Source organism: Lethenteron reissneri, chromosome 55 (genome assembly GCF_015708825.2).
Source record: "Lethenteron reissneri isolate LAM-NWPU_2019-01 chromosome 55, ASM1570882v1, whole genome shotgun sequence".
Classification (NCBI taxonomy): domain Eukaryota; kingdom Metazoa; phylum Chordata; class Hyperoartia; order Petromyzontiformes; family Petromyzontidae; genus Lethenteron; species Lethenteron reissneri.
This window is the reverse complement of record NC_083833.1, coordinates 7472297-7494751: the sequence shown is the minus strand read 5'-3', so window position 1 is coordinate 7494751 and position 22455 is coordinate 7472297. Positions and strand designations below refer to the sequence as shown.

The 22455-nt window shown below is 51.2% G+C and overlaps 1 protein-coding gene across 2 annotated transcripts in view; it reads right to left on the bottom strand.

Moving 5' to 3' along the window:
• The window catches only part of LOC133356822 (adiponectin receptor protein 1-like), a 32614-nt gene extending 10385 nt beyond the window's left edge, over positions 1-22229 (bottom strand). Inside the window, exons 1-4 of one of the 2 annotated variants that reach the window (XM_061574533.1) lie at positions 21993-22229; positions 11075-11268; positions 4510-4641; positions 819-990 (exon numbers count right to left, since the gene is read on the bottom strand). In XM_061574533.1, the coding sequence (XP_061430517.1) occupies positions 819-990; positions 4510-4641; positions 11075-11176 (406 nt within the window). In that variant the 5' untranslated portion in view covers positions 11177-11268; positions 21993-22229. Of the gene's footprint in view, positions 1-818; positions 991-4509; positions 4642-11074; positions 11269-15854; positions 15925-21992 lie in introns of those variants that run through there. The other variant, XM_061574532.1, reaches the window with a different exon arrangement.
• Between the last annotated feature and the right edge of the window lie 226 nt (positions 22230-22455).

Genomic DNA, 22455 nt, shown 5'->3' with positions numbered 1-22455 from the left:
CAAAGAGACAACACAGACACACACAGACAGACACATAAGCACAGAGAGATAACACAGAGACACACAGAGAGAGACACACACACACATAGGCCATTGTATGCAAGCCTCACGTTCCAAATTTGCAACGACAAAAAACCACCAGCAAAACACTCCTTACACGTAGCAGCATCGCCCCCTGCTGCTAAACCACTGCAAGGCTGCGTCTGTAAAACAAATCACATTCGCGACACCCCTGCGTCTCGAACAAACGTACAAAGACATCGTCAAGTTCAAGTTCATTAGGTATAGAGCCCTGTGAGCCATTCGGCTCTTGAATCGGGTGCAACCGCAACAAACAAAAAACAAAAACATGAATAAGAAAACATCTTAAAGTGACTATGTGCACTTTGGTTCTTTCGGTAAAGTCACGTATAAAGATAAAATAATAAATTAAATGATAGCATACTACGACGTTTCGATTGCAACACAAGCAATCATCATCAGGTATAAATGAAATAGCAACAAAAATAGAACCACAAAACTATAGGCAGACATATAAGCAGACAGATATCCGTCTATAGTTTTCTGGTTAGATGTTTGTTGCTATTTCATTTATACCTGATGACGATTGCTTGTGTTGCAATCGAAACGTCGTATGCTATCATTTAATTTATTATTTTATCTTTATACGTGACTTTACCCAAAGAACAAAAGAGTAATTCCTGCAGTCACGAAAGCTCCAAATTCAGATTGACTATGTGCAAACAGAAAATCCAAGAAAAGACGGCAAAGCCATCGCCGCGATCCTGGTGCCGCGATTCGCGCAAACCTTCTCTCACCGATGAGGTGCGTCCAGATGTTGCCGGTCTCCGTGTGGATGCGGAAGATGCTGCTGAAGCAGGCGCGGAACGACGGCATGGGCGGCCGGTGGCCCTGCAGGAGGTAATCGTTGTCCTGGAGCCAGCTGGGCAGCAGGTCGAACGGGATGACCTGCCAGCGCCGTTCCCACACCTGCGCCGTGGATGGGTTCACACAAGTGTAGTAGGTTCAAAGAGACTTGGACGACGTAGTCGGAGGCACACTTCTTTATTAAACGTTCCACTATATACAGGCCAAGGAATACGACACTCGAAGGGGTATCAGCCCCTTCACCCGTCTAACAGGGAGATCCCACGATCTCTATCCCGGCTAGCCTACTCCTAGGTCTTCCACTCGAGAGCTAGGGGAGGCTAGCTGATCCAGCTCTGGCCAAGCTAGGATCACGGCACCCTGAGTCACCAGACCGGCCCCTTCACCTGCCTAACAGGGAGATCCCACAATCTCTATCCCGGCTAGCCTAATCCCAGGTCCTCCACTACAGAGCTAGGGGAGGCTAGCTGATCCAGCTCTGGCCAAGCTGGGATCACGGCACCCTGAGTCCCCAGACCGGCTCTTACAAGAGCATCGGCTCTGGGCTCTCGGGGCCACGCCACTGGCTTGCCCTGGTCGCTCCTTAGAAGGACAGCGATCCAGGGGAGTCCCAGGGCCTATCTAGCCGGTCTTCCTTCTTCGCTGGTTTAAGCTAAACAGTGAACCCCGAGCCCACCGGCTCACCGCCTTATATAGCAACTCCCCCACCGAGGGGTGGGGCCTTGGGGGATCACAGCGCCGTTTAAGCATCCTTCCGCGTGCGGGCATAACCACCCCTGGTGTGTTTGTTCGCCCTCCCGTAACACCTCTACACAAGAAACAGACGCTGGCAATTCCAACCGCTTCCAAAAACGCTCCTCGGTCATTCGACTCGTCGCAAATCGCTTTTGATTTTCGATTTAAAGCTTTCGTGACTGCAGGGATTCATCTTCTTGGTTCTTTTCGGTAAAATCACGTAGAAGGGAAGTAATAAAACAATAAAAATAAAACATAATAAAATAATATAATATTATTTTATTATATTATTTTATTATGTTTTATTTTTATTAATAAAATAATATTATATTATTATGTTATATTATTATGTTTTATTTTTATTATTTTATTACTTCCCTTCTACGTGACTTTACCGAAAGAACCAAGAAGATTAGTGGACGATCTCTCCCGATACAAAGACAAAGATCCCCCGTACAGCCTGAAGAGGCTATTGGGGCAAGTGCTGTTAGCGAGGACCACCTACGAAGGCCGGCACGGCACACGAGGGGGTGGGCGGCCATCACCGCACCGCAGCCGCCTTTGTCTCCCCAGTGTTGATGTTTACATACCACACCAGGTACTCATTTGAGGTTGAGCCGACCTACAAACCTATGTAACCAACCTCAGTGACCTTTGGTAAAGTTCAAAGTTCATTTATTAGGTATAGCCCTGTGAGCCATTCGGCTCTTGAATCGGGTGCAACCGCAACAAACAAAAAAACATGAACAAGAAAACATCTTAAAGTGACTATGTGCAAACAGAAAATCCAAGAAAAGACAGCAAAATATTGCAGAAAAATCACCGTACACCAACGCTGTGTGCAAATATCCCAGTGTAAATATTGACCTCCACCTCTCTTGTTATGACTGCCTCCTGACCCCCCCCCCCTCCACCCACCAAAAACAATGGGTAATCGACTTGCATTCGTTTACGCTGCAATTCCGCTTGTGTTTGTAGCTGCTCACACGGCCCCCCCCCCCCCCGCTATTGTTCAGCTGTGCCCAGTTGATGATTCCCACTGTAAACAACCACTTCCCACGTTGCTATAACGGGGACTTCTGGGTCAAAAGACGGGCAAGGCAGCTGCACGTTTCGGAAGCCACGACCTTTTGGCAGAGAAAAAAAAGTGTAAAATAAACAAGAGGCAGCGATGACGATAATCGCGGCGACAATCGTGATGATGATGATGAGAGTAATGATGATGATGACGGTGATAATGATGATGATTAATATGGTTCCGATGATGATAACAACGTTGATGACGACGACGATGAGAGTAATGATGATGATGACGGTGATAATGATAATTAAAACGATACCGATGATAACAACGTTGATGACGACGACGATGATAATCACGCAGAAAATGCCGTCACTTACGCGGCAGACACTGCGACCGATGTCCACGGGTTTTTGTGAAATTCGAGAGATTTTTTTTAAATCTCCGTGAAAAATCATTCTGCCCTCGTGCGCGACCCATGATGCAGCGGGGCAGAGCTAGCCGGGATGCAGAGGAGTGGGCAGCGCCTATGAGCATATGGAGTGGCCACTAAATATGCTCGTAGGCACATCAGAAAGAGCATGGAGGTGGGGTAGTAAGTTGAGCGAGCGTGGCAATGTAATAGGAGGTCAACTTAGCCTAAAATGAGTAGCTGGTGCGGTGTGTAAACATCGCCACTGGGGAGACAAAGGCGGCCAGGCGTGGTGCTGGCCACCCACCCCCTCGTGTGCCGTGCCGACCTTCATAGGCGCTCGCTAACAGCACTTGCCCCAACAGTCTGTTGAGGCTACACGGGGGATCTTAGTCTTTTTCTTGTGGGCGGTGCTGAGAGTGTGAGGGATGAGAGGGACTCTTCATGAGTCGTGGTTGAGTCTCTCAGAAGCGTGGCAGCTTTGTCCTTCCCCCGCACCTACCTGCCATTATCACGGGCGGCTACGTACGGTGTGAAAGAAGTTCAACATACAGGTAAGTCCTCTACTTACGACGGAGATGCGTTACGACGACCCCATCGTAAGTCGAAAAAATCGTAAGTCGAAGATGGCCTAGCCTACCCAGGAGTCTTAAAGAATGGTGATAATTTAGCAGAACAGAGCAATTTACAGTAGCGTACTGTATAAACTATATACTGTTTGTATTTACTAATTACAATACTGTATTGCACAGTAAAATGTAAAGTAACAAAAACAAGGTAAATTCTTGGCCTACCAATATGAACTGAAATTTAATCAAAAGTTTTTTCAGGAAACAATCCTATCTGCTATAAAAACTTTTAACATGCATTGAACGTATCGTAATCATGGTAACCCTAAGATAAAATCGCTAAAGCTACGTATCATACATGCATTGAACGTATCGTATCGTGGTAACCCTAAAATGAAATCGCTAAAGCTACGTATCATACATGCATTGAACGTATTGTAATGTATCATATTGTACTACACTCACCAAGATTCGTATGCTGCTGCGTTTGCCTGCCATCGTAAGATCGAACTATCGCAAGTCGGACCATCGTGACTCGGGGACTATCTGTACATATTCTTGGTTCTTTCGGTAAAGTCACGTAGAATGGAAATAATAAAATAATAAAACATAATAAAATAATTCTCACGACGTTTCGGCCACAACGCAAGCAGCCGTCCTCAGGTGAAGAATTATTTTATTATGTTTTATTTTTATTATTTTATTATTTCCCTTCTACGTGACTTTACCGAAAGAACCAAGAAGATGAATCCCTGCAGTCACGAAAGCTTTAAATCGAAATTTATCTGTACATAGTTTGTTGTCCTTCCCCCGCACGTCCGATGAACACGGTCGGCTACGTACGGCGTGAAAGAAGTGCAACGTACACACACACACACACGTACCTTGTACACAAACTCTTCCATCTTCTCCATGGCGTGGTGGGCCTGCTCGGGCAGCGTGATGACTCTCAGCGGAACCTCCTCCTCCTCCTCTTCTTCCTCCTCAGTGGCTCCACCAGAAGTCGTCCGCGCATCCTGCACACCCGCAGATTGGTAAAGGTTCAGCCCTGAAATGCCTCGCTCGTACCACCGCTGGCAGAAGGCCCTCCACTGGAGGCGTCACGGTGGCGAGATGCTAACTATTTTTCGACTGGTTGGGTAGTTGAAAAATATAAATAATCTAAAATGTAAGTGGGATGCAAAGAGATAGTCAATATAATAGGACATGGACATACTGTATTACGTTAAATACGTCATGTAACGTATAGTACACAAGCACTGGGTATACGTTATATATTGTGTATAATGTAGAAATGTGTAAATGTACTTTAGGCTAATTGCTAGTGGTGGGGATCGTGGGGAGGGGGTGATAGGGAAGGGGTGGTGGGAGATGGTGGGGAGGGGGTGGTAGGGGGTGGTGGGGGGTGGTGGGGAGGGGGTGGTAGGGGGTGGTGGGGGTGGTGGGGAGGGGGGATAGGGGAGGGGTGGTGGGGGTGGTGGGGAGGGGTGGTGGGGGGTGGTGGGGAGGGGGGATAGGGGAGGGGTGGTGGGGGGTGGTGGGGAGGGGGGATAGGGGAGGGGTGGTGGTGGGGAGGGGGGATAGGGGAGGGGTGGTGGGGGGTGGTGGGAGGGGGATAGGGGAGGGGTGGTGGGGGTGGTGGGAGGGGTGGTGGGGGGTGGTGGGAGGGGGGATAGGGGTGGTGGGGGTGGTGGGAGGGGGGGATAGGGGAGGGGTGGTGGGGGGTGGTGGGGAGGGGGATAGGGGAGGGGTGGTGGGGGGTGGGTGGGGAGGGGGGATAGGGGAGGGGTGGTGGGGGGTGGTGGGGAGGGGGGGATAGGGGAGGGGTGGTGGGGGTGGTGGGGAGGGGGGATAGGGGAGGGGTGGTGGGGGGTGGTGGGAGGGGGGATAGGGGAGGGGTGGTGGGGGTGGTGGGGAGGGTGGTGGGGGGTGGTGGGAGGGGGGATAGGGGAGGGGTGGTGGGGGTGGTGGGGAGGGGGGGATAGGGGAGGGGTGGTGGGGGGTGGTGGGGAGGGGGGATAGGGGAGGGGTGGTGGGGGGTGGTGGGGAGGGGGATAGGGGAGGGGTGGTGGGGGGTGGTGGGGAGGGGGGATAGGTGAGGGTGGTGGGGGTGGTGGGGGGGGGGATAGGGGGGGGTGGTGGGGTGTGGGGAGGGGGGATAGGGGAGGGGTGGTGGGGGGTGGTGGGAGGGGGATAGGGGAGGGGTGGTGGGGGGTGGTGGGAGGGGGGATAGGGGTGGTGGGGGTGGTGGGGAGGGGGGGATAGGGGAGGGGTGGTGGGGGGTGGTGGGGAGGGGGGATAGGGGAGGGGTGGTGGGGGTGGTGGGGAGGGGGGATAGGGGAGGGGTGGTGGGGGGTGGTGGGAGGGGGGATAGGGGAGGGTGGGGGGGTGGTGGGGAGGGGTGGTGGGGGGTGGTGGGAGGGGGGATAGGGGAGGGGTGGTGGGGGTGGTGGGGAGGGGGGGATAGGGGAGGGGTGGTGGGGGTGGTGGGGAGGGGGGATAGGGGAGGGGTGGTGGGGGGTGGTGGGGAGGGGGGATAGGGGAGGGGTGGTGGGGGTGGTGGGGAGGGGGGATAGGGGGGGGTGGTGGGGGGTGGTGGGAGGGGGGATAGGGGGGGGGGTGGGGGGTGGTGGGGAGGGTGGTGGGGGTGGTGGGAGGGGGGATAGGGAGGGTGGTGGGGGTGGGGGGAGGGGTGGTGGGGGTGGTGGAGGGGGGATAGGGGTGGTGGGGTGGTGGGGAGGGGGGGATAGGGAGGGGTGGTGGGGGGTGGTGGGGAGGGGGGGATAGGGGAGGGGTGGTGGGGGGTGGTGGGGAGGGGTGGTAGGGGGGGGACCAGCGTTCACGCGGACTGGACAATACATAATTGCCATACAGCATTTTACGTGTTGGTCTGTACAATAACACACACTACAGACCCTAAAACATTTACGGTCATACATATATAGCAACAAAGGCGTGGTGTTATTGTTGTGTTGTTTTACGTCGATTTTAATGTTGTGGATTTGCTCTCCGACACACCGGTGTGGTGCTCTGCTCGTAACGAATTGGTCACGTTCTGTTTACGTGACAAACCTTACCAATTTGGCTGTGTCGGGTGGTGGCGGGTTTAACGACACATTTATATTTACCCCGATCTAACCCAAAAAACCTGTTATTATGGATGATATTTGTCTCGAAAGCCCACTACTACTACCACTACCGCCACTACCGCTACTACCGCTACCACCACTACTACCACCACGACTACCACTACTACAACTACCACTACCGCCACTACCGCTACTACCGCTACCACTACTACCACCACTACTACCACTACTACCACTACTGCCACTACCGCTACCACTACTACTACTACGGCGTGTTAAACTGAGTGTAGCGGCTTGCCGGACTTTTCAGCGGTCCAGACCAGAGCCCCCCCCCCCCCCCGCATGTCCGCCTAGCAGAGGATTTACAGGGAACAACATCAATTTCACAAGCACCGCACAATCTTTTATCGGGCGAAAGTCCACGGTTGGGCGTTGCTGATGCTGCTGCTACGAATTTCTGTATGAAAGTTCGTGCCAAAAGCCTCAGCACACTTATACGAGTCTCGTGTGAGTATTGTACTGTAAATGGATCTCTATGTTAGTCTTTGGGTCTCTATTTGACTCTATTGGTCTCTACGTGAGTCTACGAGTCTGTGTGAGTCTATGGGCTCTATGTGAGTCTGGGGGTCTCCGTACATTGAAAATGACCACACATTTTGGTTTCGGATAGTGTCAAAATGTGACCACATCTGAAGAAACTGTACAGAAACCGTGGGCTTATTTATTTAATATGTGCACGAAGGCGGCGAGTCATTGTGAAAAAAGGAAGTACTTTAGTTTGGACTTGAGGTAGGGAGTAGATAGTACGGATGGCTGGAGAAATCCATTTCCAGAAATGAGGGTAGCAGATGGGAATAAGCAACTTCCCACTAATCGAAGGTTGACTGTTGGACTTCCATTATAAAAAGGCTGGTTGCCGGAGTGTAGAGGATGTGGGAAGGGCGGTAGAGTGAGATGATGAGCGGGGAGCTGTAGGAAAGTCTGTGTGGAGCAGAGGTCGCAATCGGGTACCCGATACCCGTACCTTACCCGATACCCGGCTACCCGTACCCGGCCGGGTACGGGTACCCGTTTGCGACCCTGGTGCGGCCGGGTACGGGTAGGCCGTGAGTCACCGGTGAGTAACTGTTTGTCACTCATTTCCCAACGTCTTGTCTCTTCTCACAATTCAAGTTCCTAGAATCAACCCACCCGCGCCTGCAACATGGCTTCATCCCAGAGGTTGCAATCGGGTACCCGATACCCGTACCCTGCACGATACCCGGCCGGGTACGGGTAGCCGGGTATCGGGTAGGGTACGGGTATCGGGTACCCGTTTGCGACCCTGGTGCGGCCGAGTACGGGTAAGGAATCAAAACCCGTTTGCGACCTCTGGTGTGGAGTGGCCTAGCATGAGATGAGAAGACAGAGAGCGAGATGGGTGCAGAGAGGTGGGAGATTGAGGGGAGCAGAGCGAGATGAGAAGGACAGGAGTGAGAGCTCGGGGTGAGCAGCGGCTCCAAAGAAAGCTGTCTCTGGTGTGGACCAATCAGTTTCAAAGACAATGCATCATATACTACCGGAGCATGTTTTTGTTGTTGTTGCATGTTCACCACAAGTACGTGTGGTTAATGCGGACACGATTCCTTGCAAAAGGTTTCCGTCTGGTGTGTGAACATCTTAACACAACCGCTTTATGATGGCCAGATAGGATATAACTTATTCTTATATTTTGATACTGGCAAGGGAGGTCTCAGAATTTAAGTGATTGGAAGGAAAATTCGAAGGTAAGAAGGCGGTGAAAACGAGGGTGGACTGTCGGGGGTGACTCTTGACAACCGTTCTGGAAGGAGGAGGACTGGGTGCGGGGAGTGGCGGTGAGCGAACGTTCGAGAAAGGGGCCTTTATTTTGGTGATTTCGAAAAGTTTACTGGTTTGGCCATGTTTGTTTGTTGTAGTACAGAGTTAGACTGATGGCCTTAATCTAAGTTGTCTTGTGGTTGTTGTTGTTGTTGTTTGACTTGCATCCCACTGGGATTTTTGCACACAGCGTTGATGTACGGTGCTTTTTCTGCAATATTTTGCTGTCATTTCTTCGATTTTCTGTTTGCACTTAGTCACATATTCACTTTAAGATGTTTTCTTGTTCATGTTTTTTGTTTGTTGCGGTTGCACCCGATTCAAGAGCCGAATGGCTCACAGGGCTACACCTAATAAATGAACTTGAACTTGAGGGATATAAAAGGGGACAGCACGAGGGGAGGGGACGGTTGGAGAGAGGATGAAGTTTAAGCCTGGGCCTAGAATTCGTGTTGCGTCCAAAATTAAAGGCTCGTAGTAAGCAAGAACATGTGTCTGCGTCTATACATCATCATCATCATCGCTAATTATACATTACCGCTAATTATATACGTATTCCCGTTGATAAACACACGTGGTGCCCATTATAGAATGGGAGCATATGGCATACATTTGTTTAAATTCGTCGTTTAAAGACCAGCTTAGCCTTTTTACCAAACCACGCTGCAATTGTGTTAACGGGGCATTGTTTGCAGTGCAGCGAAATCCATCGAAACGCACTCCTGCGGAGGGAGCTGGTAAGAACGTTGGGTTGCTCGGTCAATGGCCAGGGTCAACGGCGGCGTGGTGTATTCCCCGACTGTGAGGGCGGGCACAAGCCGGCGTGAGTAGGTTAAACGTTGAGTTTTATAAGGGCACCACGGGGTGACCAGCCCTTCCCAACCCAGCCCCACCCCTCCCACCCCCCACCCAGCCCCACCCCTCCCATCCCCACCCAGCCCCTCCCCACCCAGCCCCTCCCCACCCAGCCCCACCCTTCCCACCCTCCCCACCCAGCCCCTCCCCACCCTCCCCTCCCCACCCCAACCCTCCCCAACCAGCCCCTCCCCACCCAGCCCCTCCCTCCCCACCCAGCCCCTCCCTGCACGACGGACACAATAATCCCCTGTGGGCTGGTGTAACCAGGAGGTTCGTACCAGTAAAACTGTACTGTACTCGTATGCGCACACATCTATGCCTTCGCCAACCCACACTGAGCAGCGCGGGGAAAGCATGGTCAAATATCGCTCACGGCCTACTTGGCTTGGGGAGGCCATAAACCCAGCAGGGGATTGGTAGAAGGACCGGACTGGCACATTGCAAGACATCGCAGCGCAGCGCCGAGATACAAAAAACACCCTCTCCTTCTTGGTTCTTTCGGTAAAGTCACGTAGAAGGAAAATAATAAATAATAAAAAATAAAACATATTTTCCTTCTACGTGACTTTACCGAAAGAACCAAGAAGATGACACCCTCTCCTCTGAATGCATTTGCATGCTCCGCTGCCAACGGGAGAGCGTTATTTTGCACCTTATTCACACTGCGGGGTGACACAAAGCTCTATTTAAATCGCGTGATGTTCAAACAGTTGTTTCGCCAAGTCTGAAACCACCTAAGCGACGCCAAGTGTTGACACAAAGCCCAGACGTTTGCGCTTTTTCTTGTTTGTACGTATCTGTGCACCTGTGTGGCTGCGTTTGTGGCTCTCCATTTGGCTGTGTGGCTGTCTGTATGATGGTCTATGTATCTGTCCATGTTGCTGTACACGTGGCTGTGTGATGGTGGGGAGCGGTAGATTGTAGCGATTAGCGCCCTGCGCTACGAACCCAGCCCCCCGAGTTCAATTCCCTCTCACGGCCAACACCATTGGCGATTATCTGAACCGGTCCTGGGCCTCCCTGAGGTCTACTTAGCCTCAAATGAGCACCTGGTGCGGTGTGTAAACATCTCCACTTATTCTAGATTTGAAGCTTTCATGACTGCAAGGATTCATACTCTTAGTTTTTTCGGTAAAGTCACGTAGGTAAAAAAATGAAATTAAAATTAATAAAAAATAATTAATTTAAATTTCATTTTTTTACCTACGTGACTTTACCGAAAAAACTAAGAGTATCTCCACTTATGAAGACAAAGATGGCCGGGCATGGTGCTGGCCACCCACCCCCACCACGTGTGCCGGCCTTCATTCGGTGCTTGCTAACAGCACTCGCCCCAACAGTCTGTTAAAGGCTGTACGAGGGATATTTGTATCTGTGTGTATCTGTGTGTTTCTCTGCGGCTATTGGTGCATCTGTGTGTTGCCGCTTGCCTGGCGGTCCGACTGCCCAGGGTGTCTGCCCATGTGGCCGTTGTGGACAGTTTCCACGCAAGCGTCTCTCTGTCGGATTGAACGCCTCCCCACGCCAAGTTGGTCCAGAGGATTACCGGGCTATCCTTCACCACGTTGGTCACTGCGGGTTAGCGAAGGCGGACCCGACAACTGAACACAGTGACATGTGCCGCCCCGACACCCACGGCCACTGCCAGCTCCCGGCGACTCACGGTGCGTCCCGGCAGCAGAGGTCCCATCTCAGCGGCGGTCACTCCGCCTGGATCCGGCTGATCCTTCCGTGGGAAGGACTTCGCTTCCGCGGCCGAAGCCATCGCGGCCGACGCGGAGCCGGGACAGACGTGGCCGACCCGGACCCTGACCCCCTCCACCGCGCCTCTTCCTCCGCCGTGTCCTCCTCCTCCTCCTGCTCGGCACAAAAGCGAACGGAGGCCGCCGACGGGTTAAAAGGAGGAAGACAAAGGAGGCCAGGATCACCCGTATCGGGGGGAGCAGTGTGTCACGGTACAGCTGTGGTTCGTTGTTCGAATCCGGCGGCTCTCCCCGGTTATTACTGCGGACGTATTAACCGTAGAACACTGTTAAAGATCCTCCGACGTCGTTGGAAACGAGCCATCGTAACGGTCCAAAGTACGTCAAAAAATTACCTGCAAATTGCTGAGTTGGGATCACACACACAGCAGTATCGCTGACCCCCCTGGCAGACGATATCACCTGTGAAACGCAGCACCTTCGCGATAGCCATGCGCTAGGAGAATGGCACGAATATCAATACGAAATGTGCTCCGGTACGCCGTCATTATTTGTATAGCCCAGCAGAACGATGGGGCAAGTGCTGTTCCACCACGGACAGCACTTGCCAGTCCACTGCTGAATGAAGGCCTTCCCACGCTCCCCATGGCTTTGTTGACCATACACAGCATGTTCTGCTATAACGCGGTAGTCGTTACATTCCCGAAGAACACCGCATTATGGAAAAATCTGCGTTATAAATTAATAATATTGGCTAAAGTACGGTCCGTGATAACACGTGAGATGCGTACGCAGGCCGAACAAAGACTGGGGCGCGCGGGTAGCGTCTAGAAGTATCCAGCAGCATCCTGCCTCGCGTGACGCTACGCCGACGTAGCCGTACAACAGCTTATTCCTACTCACGCGACGTAGCTCCGTTCACTCAGATCCCGTGAATATCCACTTCGTGTCGGCGCTATGCAAAAATGTGTTCCGACACATTCATGGGGTTACATCCAAATTTGGCGTTATGAAAACAACACGTGGCTTTGTAGGATAACAGACCTTACATGACCATACTCATACCAGTCAACCCCTTACTATCAGTGCCTACCTTATTGCAGGCCAATTCAGACCCTATTGGTTACCCCGTGCTCATTATAAATATCAACGTTCATCCTATAAAGTCCCATCACAAGGGAGAAACACTAACAAATAAGACATTTTATTGCCCGTATTAAAACGGCCTTGTGGACCTAAAATCTCAATTTCCCTGTACAAGAATACCGGGTAAACTGTATGGGTTGACAGGTATGCTTCAACATTGGAGTCTATGGGAGAATTCAACATTTGAGCATATGGTAGACTTTAACATTGGAGTCTATGGGTAGAGACTTTAACATTGGAGTCTATGGGAGACTTTAACATTGGAGTCTATGGGAGAATTTAACATTTGAGTCTATGGAAGACTTTAACATTGGAGTCTATGGGAGACTTTAACATTGGAGTCTATGGGAGACTTTAACATTGGAGTCTATGGGAGAATTCAACATTTGAGCCTATGGGAGACTTTAACATTTGAGCCTATGGGAGACTTTAACATTGGAGTCTATGGGTAGAGACTTTAACATTGGAGTCTATGGGAGACTTTAACATTTGAGTCAATGGGAGAATTTAACATTTGAGTCTATGGAAGACTTTAACATTGGAGTCTATGGGAGACTTTAACATTGGAGTCTATGGGAGACTTTAACATTAGAGTCTATGGGAGAATTTAACATTGGAGCATATGGGAGACTTTAACATTGGAGTCTATGGGAGACTTTAACATTGGAGTCTATGGGAGACTTTAACATTGGAGTCTATGGGAGAATTCAACATTGGAGTCTATGGGAGACTTTAACATTGAAGTCTATGGGAGACTTTAACATTGGAGTCTATGGGAGACTTTAACATTACAGTCTATGGGATACTTTAACATTGAAGTCTATGGGAGACTTTAACATTGGAGCCTATGGGAGACTTTAACATTGGAGTCTATGGGAGACTTTAACATTGGAGTCTATGGGAGACTTTAACATTGGAGTCTATGGGAGAATTCAACATTGGAGTCTATGGGAGACTTTAACATTGAAGTCTATGGGAGACTTTAACATTGGAGTCTATGGGAGACTTTAACATTGCAGTCTATGGGAGACTTTAACATTGGAGTATATGGGAGACTTTAACATACCTGTCAACCCCTAATCAGTGCCCTACCTTATTACAGACCAATTCAAACCTTGTTGGTCACCCCGTCTCCTTACACATCTCAACGTTCATTCTACAAAGTTCCATCGAAAGGGAGAAACACAAACAAATGAATAATCACCACTATTACACTCACCACTAGTAGACTCACCACACTAGTACACTCACCACTAGTACCCACTAGTATACTCACCACAACACTCACCACTACATACCTGTCAACCCCTTATCAGTGCCCTACCCTATTACAGACGAATTCAGACTTCATTGGTCACCCCGTGCCCCTTATACATCTCAAAGTTCATCCTACAAAGCCCCATCACAAGGGAAAATCACAAACAAATAGACAGAAATGTGCCCGTATTGAAACGGCAGTACGGGGTATGGCCCTGAGAACTGAATTTGCCTGTACAAGAATACGGGGTAAACCGTGTGGGTTGACGAGGTGTCATTCTAGATTTGAAGTTTTCGTGACTGCAAGGATCCATACTCTTTGGTTCTTTCGGTAAAGTCACGTAGGTAGAAATAATAATAATAGTAAATTAAATCACGACGTTTCGATTGCAACACAAGCAATCATCATCAGGTGTGAAAACCACACCTATGGGAGAAGACTTTAACATTGGAGCCTATGGGAAACTTTAACATTGGAGTCTGGATGTTGTGCCTCTTCCACACCTGATGATGATTTCTTGTGTCGCGATCGAAACGTCGCGATTTAACCCACGTGACTTTACCGAAAGAACCAAAGAGTTTGACGCGGTGTGCGTAATGGTCAGTTAAAGGTTTCGATTTAAAGCTTTCGTGACTGCAGGGATTCATCTTCTTGGTTCTTTCGGTAAAGTCACGTAGAATGGAAATAATAAAATAATTAAAATAAAACATAATAAAATAATTCTCACGACGTTTCGGCCACAACGCAAGCAACCGTCCTCAGGTGTAGAACAGGTCTGTCGTGGCCGAAACGTCGTGAGAATTATTTTATTGGTTTATTTTGATTATTTTATTATTTCCATTCTACGTGACTTTACCGAAATAACCAAAAAGACAGTTAAAGGTTGTTAAAGTGGTGCACCAAGCAGGTGGTCAACCCGAACCCCATCCCCTCACCTCTCCCTCCCCATCTCCTGCTACTGCTAAGCACACATCGAACGGACCACCAACCAAGCTCCCTGATGAGTTTTCTCACAAGAACTGAATTCCCGAATAAGCTACCAGCACGTGGAGCGAAACGTTTGACATCACGCCGAACAAATGCACGTCTCTTCTTGGTTCTTTCGGTAAAGTCACGTAGAATGGAAATAATAAAATAATAAAAATAAAACATAATAAAATAATTATCACAACGTTTCGGCCACAACGCAAGCAGCCGTCCTCAGGTTGTGGCCGAAACGTCGTGAGAATTATTTTATTGGTTTATTTTTATTATTTTATTATTTCCATTCTACGTGACTTTACCGAAAGAACCAAGAAGATGAATCCCTGCAGTCACGAAAGCTTTAAATCAAAATTTAAATGCACGTCTGTTAATCACGTGGCTTTTCGCACCCAATGTTATCCACAACAGAGGCGTTTTTTAGTTTGTTTTGGGATTAAATCGGGTTGTGGGTTTATTCTCCAACACACAACCCGTATGCTGGACTGGTAACGAATTGCCACGTTCTGTTAACGTGACAAACCTCCTTACGGATTGGCCGTGTCGGATGGCGACGGGGTCAACGGCAGCATTTATACTTACCCCGATCTAACCCCATCGAACACCCCCACCCACCCGCCACGCAAAAAATCCCCTCTATTATGGAAATGTACACCGGCGTACTTATCCCTTACAACACCCGGTACAATCAAACCTCACAACGACCAAAACAACTCCCGAGAGCTGCACCGCACAACCGCGGAAACATACGTAGCAGCAGCAGCAGTAGTAGCAGTAGCAGCAGAAGTAGCAGGAGCAGCAGTAGTAGCAGTAGCAGCAGTAGCAGCAGCAGTAGTAGTAGCAGCAGTAGCAGTAGTAGCAGCAGCAGCAGTAGTAGCAGCAGTAGTAGCAGCAGTAGTAGCAATAGCAGCAGAAGCAGTAGTAGTAGCAATAGTAGCAGTAGTAGCAGTAGCAACAGCAGCAGTAGCAGTAGTAGCAATAGCAGCAGTAGTAGCAGTAGCAGCAGCAGTAGCAACAGCAGCAGTAGTAGCAATAGCAGCAGTAGCAGCAGCAGCAGCAGTAGTAGCAGTAGCAGCAGTAGCAGCAGCAGTAGCAGCAGCAGTACTAGCAGCAGTAGTAGCAGCAGCAGTAGTAGTAGCAGCAGCAGTAGCAGCAGCAGCAGAACAGAGAGCCCAGCGGTTAGCGGAAAACACGACCGGGTGTTCACGTAACAGCAGCCCTCTTCGTCGCTCCGTTGCTGGATGTTGTGCCTCTTCCACGCCGCGCGTGGGCCACGGGTCGGGTCGTCGTGCCGTACCTCGCCGTGATGATCAGCGCGGGTCGCCGGTGCTCAGGACCGTTCAATAATCACTCACCAGCAGCGCTGTCAGCCATGGCCACGGGAGAGTTGTGAATCCTGGGTATCCGGGTTCAGGGTGCAGTGTGTTCAGCGCTACGCCACCACGCCACCACTCCAGCCACTCCAGCCACTCGTCCAACCACCCACCCCCCCTACTCGACAAATAGACGCTTCTTATCTCGTGGACCATGCATCAAGTTCACGGCTCCGTCCGACGAGGCAAAATTCGATGACACGTCGAGGTCCCGTGAGATGCGATCCAAGTCAAGAATCGATAATTTTTGTCACGTGTTGTTTACCGCCTCGTCTGCGAAGTTCCTCGTTCGTTCGCTCCATCAGGCTCGATGTAACATTTTGTGTCACCTGGACATTATTTGCATCAGCTGCTAATTCATTGTCTGTTCTTACGCACCACGATACCATACGTGTCCTGTGAGACAACTTGCCTGGCATGTGAATGCTGCTGCGGGATTACGGTCAGCACACTGGAATTGCAACCCAGAGGTCACGAGCTCGATGACCCAGTTCAACCACGGCACAAATTGTCTCTGTAGCTGTCTGTGTGACTGTCTGTGTAGCTGTCTCTGTGGCTGTCTGTGTAGCTGTCTGTGTGGCTGTCTGTGTGGCTGTCTGTGTAGCTGTCTCTGTGGCTGTCTGTGTAGCTGTCTGTGTGGCTGTCTGTGTAGCTGTGTCTGTAGCTGTCTGTGTGGCTGTCTCTGTAGCTGTCTGTGTGGCTGTCTGTGCAGCTGTCTGTGTGGCTGTCTGTGCAGCTGTCTCTGTGGCTGTCTGTGTGGCTGTCTGTGTGGCTGTCTGTGTAGCTGTCTCTGTGGCTGTCTGTGTAGCTGTCTGTGTGGCTGTCTGTGTGGCTGTCTGTGTAGCTGTCTCTGTGGCTGTCTGTGTGGCTGTCTGTGGAGCTGTCTGTGTGGCTGTCTGTGTAGCTGTCTCTGTGGCTGTCTCTGTGGCTGTCTGTGTGGCTGTCTGTGTGGCTGTCTGTGTAGCTGTCTGTGTGGCTGTCTGTGTAGCTGTCTGTGTGGCTGTCTGTGTGGCTGTCTGTGTGGCTGTCGGTGTTGCTATCTGTGTGGCTGTCTCTGTGGCTGTCTGTGTGGCTGTCTGTGTGGCTGTCGGTGTGGCTGTGTCTGTGTGGCTGTCTGTGTAGCTGTCTGTGTGGCTGTCTGTGTGGCTGTCTGTGTAGCTGTCTGTGTAGCTGTCTCTGTAGCTGTCTGTGTAGCTGTATGTGTGGCTGTCTTTATAGCTGTCTGTGTAGCTGTCTGTGTAGCTGTCTGTGTAGCTGTCTGTGTGGCTGTCTCTGTAGCTGTCTGTGTGGCTGTCTGTGTGGCTGTCTGTGTGGCTGTCTGTGTGGCTGTGTCTGTGTGGCTGTCTGTGTGGCTGTCTGTGTGGCTGTCTGTGTGGCTGTCTGTGTGGCTGTCTCTGTAGCTGTCTGTGTGGCTGTCTGTGTGGCTGTCTGTGTGGCTGTCTGTGTGGCTGTCTGTGTAGCTGTCTCTGTAGCTGTCTGTGTGGCTGTCTCTGTAGCTGTCTGTGTGGCTGTCTGTGTGGCTGTCTGTGTAGCTGTCTGTGTGGCTGTCTGTGTAGCTGTCTGTGTGGCTGTCTTTGTAGCTGTCTGTGTAGCTGTCTGTGTGGCTGTCTGTATGGCTGTCTGTGTGGCTGTCTGTGTGGATGTCTTTGTAGCTTCCTGTGTGGTTGTCTGTGTAGCTGTCTCTGTGGCTGTCTCTGTGGCTGTCTGTGTGGCTGTCGGTATGGCTGTCTGTGTAGCTGTCTGTGTAGCTGTCTGTGTGGCTGTCTGTGTGGCTGTCTGTGTGGCTGTCTGTGTGGCTGTCTGTGTGGCTGTCTGTGTGGCTGTCTCTGTAGCTATCTGTGTGGCTGTCTGTGTAGCTGTCTCTGTGGCTGTCTGTGTAGCTGTCTGTGTGGCTGTCTGTGTGGCTGTCTGTGTAGCTGTCTCTGTGGCTGTCTGTGTGGCTGTCTGTGGAGCTGTCTGTGTGGCTGTCTGTGTAGCTGTCTCTGTGGCTGTCTCTGTGGCTGTCTGTGTGGCTGTCTGTGTGGCTGTCTGTGTAGCTGTCTGTGTGGCTGTCTGTGTAGCTGTCTGTGTGGCTGTCTGTGTGGCTGTCTGTGTGGCTATCTGTGTGGCTGTCTCTGTGGCTGTCTGTGTGGCTGTCTGTGTGGCTGTCGATGTGGCTGTCGGTGTGGCTATCTGTGTGGCTGTCTCTGTGGCTGTCTGTGTAGCTGTCTGTGTAGCTCTCTGTGTAGCTGTCTGTGTAGCTGTCTCTGTAGCTGTTTGTGTGGCTGTCTGTGTAGCTGTCTGTGTGGCTGTCTGTGTGGCTGTGTCTGTGTGGCTGTCTGTGTGGCTGTGTCTGTGTGGCTGTCTGTGTGGCTGTCTGTGTGGCTGTGTCTGTGTAGCTGTCTGTGTGGCTGTCTGTGTGGCTGTCTGTGTAGCTGTCTGTGTGGCTGTCTGTGTGGCTGTCTGTGTAGCTGTCTGTGTAGCTGTCTCTGTAGCTGTCTGTGTAGCTGTCTGTGTGGCTGTCTTTATAGCTGTCTGTGTAGCTGTCTGTGTAGCTGTCTGTGTGGCTGTCTCTGTAGCTGTCTGTGTGGCTGTCTGTGTGGCTGTCTGTGTGGCTGTCTGTGTGGCTGTCTGTGTGGCTGTCTGTGTGGCTGTGTCTGTGTGGCTGTCTGTGTGGCTGTCTGTGTGGCTGTCTGTGTGGCTGTCTGTGTAGCTGTCTCTGTAGCTGTCTGTGTGGCTGTCTGTGTGGCTGTCTGTGTGGCTGTCTGTGTGGCTGTCTGTGTAGCTGTCTCTGTAGCTGTCTGTGTGGCTGTCTGTGTGGCTGTCTGTGTAGCTGTCTCTGTGGCTGTCTGTGTGGCTGTCTGTATGGTTGTCTGTGTGGCTGTCTTTGTAGCTTCCTGTGTGGTTGTCTGTGTAACTGTCTCTGTGGCTGTCTCTGTGGCTGTCTGTGTGGCTGTCTGTGTAGCTGTCTGTGTGGCTGTCTGTGTGGATGTCTGTGTAGCTGTCTGTGTAGCTGTCTCTGTAGCTGTCTGTGTAGCTGTCTGTGTAGCTGTCTGTGTGGCTGTCTTTGTAGCTGTCTGTGTAGCTGTCTGTGTAGCTGTCTGTGTGGCTGTCTCTGTAGCTGTCTGTGTGGCTGTCTGTGTGGCTGTCTGTGTAGCTGTCTGTGTGGCTGTCTGTGTAGCTGTCTGTGTAGCTGTCTGTGTGGCTGTCTGTCTGTGTGGCTGTCTGTGTGGCTGTCTGTGTAGCTGTGTGTGGCTGTCTGTGTGGTTGTCTGTGTGGCTGTCTGTGTAGCTGTCTGTGTAGCTGTCTGTGTGGCTGTCTGTGTGGCTGTCTGTGTGGCTGTCTGTGTGGCTGTCTCTGTAGCTGTCTGTGTGGCTGTCTGTGTAGCTGTCTCTGTAGCTGTCTGTGTGGCTGTCTGTGTGGCTGTCTGTGTAGCTGTCTCTGTGGCTGTCTGTGTGGCTGTCTGTGTGGCTGTCTGTGTGGCTGTCTGTGTGGCTGTCTGTGTGGCTTTCTGTGTAGCTGTCTCTGTGGCTGTCTGTGTGGCTGTCTGTGTGGCTGTCTGTGTGGCTGCCTGTGTGGCTGTCTGTGTGGCTGTCTGTGTGGCTGTCTGTGTAGCTGTCTGTGTAGCTGTCTGTGTACCTGTCTGTGTGGCTGTTTGTGTAGCTGTCTGTGTGGCTGTCTGTGTAGCTGTTTGTGTGGCTGTCTGTGTGGCTGTCTGTGTGGCTGTTTGTGTAGCTGTCTGTGTGGCTGTCTGTGTAGCTATCTGTCGCTGTCTCTGTAGCTGTTTGTTTAGCTGTCTCTGTAGCTGGAGTACCAATAGTATTCCCATTCTGTTTCAAACGTTATGCAACCCAAGGTGTGTTTACGCGCTCAAGAACGGTGGAGGGATTTCACCTGATTCAAAGAACGAAGGCTGTTTTCCCTCAAGTATTTCACTTCCAATTATAATAACAACTGTCCATTACGTAATTGCCTCAGCCGAGGGCTATTTTCTCCCCAGGTGTTTACAACAATTGGAGCGGTGGCCACGGCTCACATCAAGTGGTGAGTAGCATCGCAAAACTAGACCATTCGTCTACCTGCTCTGGACCGGTGTGGTGAAGTATGGTCAAATAACCCTCACGACCCGGGTGTGGCTTATGGGGCCGTCCATAAATGACGTCACGCAACTAGGGGGGGGGGGGGTCAGACATTTGTGACGATGTGTGACGAGAGGGGGGGGGGGGGTGTTGAGAAATGTGACGTTACATCAAAATGCGCAACTTTAAATAAATATAGAATTGTTATAACACTAATTGTTATAACAACACTCCTACAACATCAGAGTGCAACGCCACATTAAATACGCACCACAACGGCAATAGTTTAAAGCGATTCGAAGCACGTTTTATTTTCAAAATGAAAGTATGGTTTTGGGGGGGCGGGGGGGGGGCAGAGCTTTGTGACGTCATATTTTAGGGGGGGTCAAAAATCGTCAAAAGTCACGTGACGTCATTTATGGACGGCCACCAGGCCAGTAGCGGATTTATAAAGTGTTGTATTAAGTAAACGTTGATATATTTTCAGATGAGGTTAAGGGGCCTCCTTACTTAACGAAATGTAAACGATGTAACCAGGCACAATGAAGGGGATGTATTTAAAGATATTGAAAGATATTTCTCGAGTCTTTGTTTAAGCGTTCTTTTTCGATTTAAAGCTTTCGTGACTGCAGGGATTCATCTTCTTGGTTCTTTCGGTAAAGTCACGTAGAAGGGAAGTAATAAAATAATAAAAATAAAACATTAAAAAATAAGTCTTCACCTGAGGACGGCTGCTTGCGTTGTGGCCGAAACGTCATGAGAATTATTTTATTATTTCCATTCTACTGACTTTACCGAAAGAACCAAGAAGATTAGCGTTCTTTGTCAATCCACTGCTGTATTTGTGTGTGTGGGGGGGGGGGTCACGGCGTGGTGGACCACCACACTTCACCATCACCGGTGAAGTTGAAGGGGGTGCCGTAGGGGCCCTCGTGATGATTGGAGCCCGTGACGGTCAACTGACCACCACCACCAACAACAACTACCACCACCACCAACAACAACAACCACCAGCACCAACAACAACCACCACCACCACCAACAACAACAACAACCACCACCGCCAACAACAGCCACCACCACCAACAACAATCACCACCACCACCACCAACAACAACAACAACCACCACCGCCAACAACCACCGCCAACAACCACCACCAACAACCACCACCACCACCAACAGCAACCACCAACAACAACAACCACCACCACCGCCAACAACAACAACCACCAACAACAATCACCACCACCACCGCCAACAACAGCCACCACCACCACCAACAACAACCACCGCCAACAACCACCGCCACCACCAACAACCACCACCACCAACAACAACCACCACCACCACCAACAACAACAACCACCACCACCACCAACAACCACCACCAACAACAACAACCACCACCACCAACAACCACCACTACCGCCACCACCAACCACAACAACCACCGCCACCACCACCAACCACCACCACCGCTACCACCAACAACAACCACCACCACCACCAACAACAACCACCACCAACAACCACCACCACCACCGCCACCAAGAACAACCACCACCAACCACAACAACAACCACCACCACCAACCACAACAACAACCACCACCACCACCGCCACCAACCTCAACAACCACCAACAACAACAACCACCACCACCAACCACAACAACAACCACCACCAGCACCACCTCCACCAACAACCACCACCAACAACCACCACCACCAACAACCACCACCACCACCACCAACCACAACAACCGCCACCACCGCCACCACGCCAGCCGCTTGCGTAACGGCCCCCCACGCTAATCCGATAGAACACTTCACGATGATGAGAGAGAGAGTGGCAGTGGCAGCAGCAGCAGCAGGAGGGAACGAAGGGAGGACGATGATGATGAAGATCGTTCGCAGGACCAGTTCAGACGTCAGCTCGCCACTGACGTTAGCCGTGAGCGAGCGAGCGAGAGTGGAGGAGGAGGCTCTGGGGTCAAACCGGGTCAATCATCATCATCAGCAGCAGCAGCACAGCGCTTGATGCCCGATGCAAGTTGCTTACCTCTCCCTCGTTGTTGATGTTGGTGGTGGTGGTGGGGGGCACGCGATATTAATCCGGCTTCAGTGGGTGATGATGATGATGATGGTGGTGGTGGTTGTTGTTGTTGTGTGTGTGTGTGTGGGGGGGGTCACAGCCGAAGGTTTAATTATTAAGACAACGGCGCTAATTGCGATTGACCTTACAACGCAGCAGCAGCAGCAGCGTCTGCGTGCCGGCATTTAACATTGGCCGCTTGCAGGACAGGGGGGCGGGGCGAGTGGGGGGGCGGGGCGAGTGGGAGGGGCGGGGCTAGAGAGGGGTTCGTGGGGATGGGGGGCGGTCACGTGCACGCGGTGGGGGGAGGGGCGGGGCTAGAGAGGGGTTCGTGGGGGGTGAGGGGCGGTCACGTGCACACGGTGGGGGGAGGGGCGGGGCTAGAGAGGGGTTCGTGGGGGGTGAGGGGGCGGTCACGTGCACACGGTGG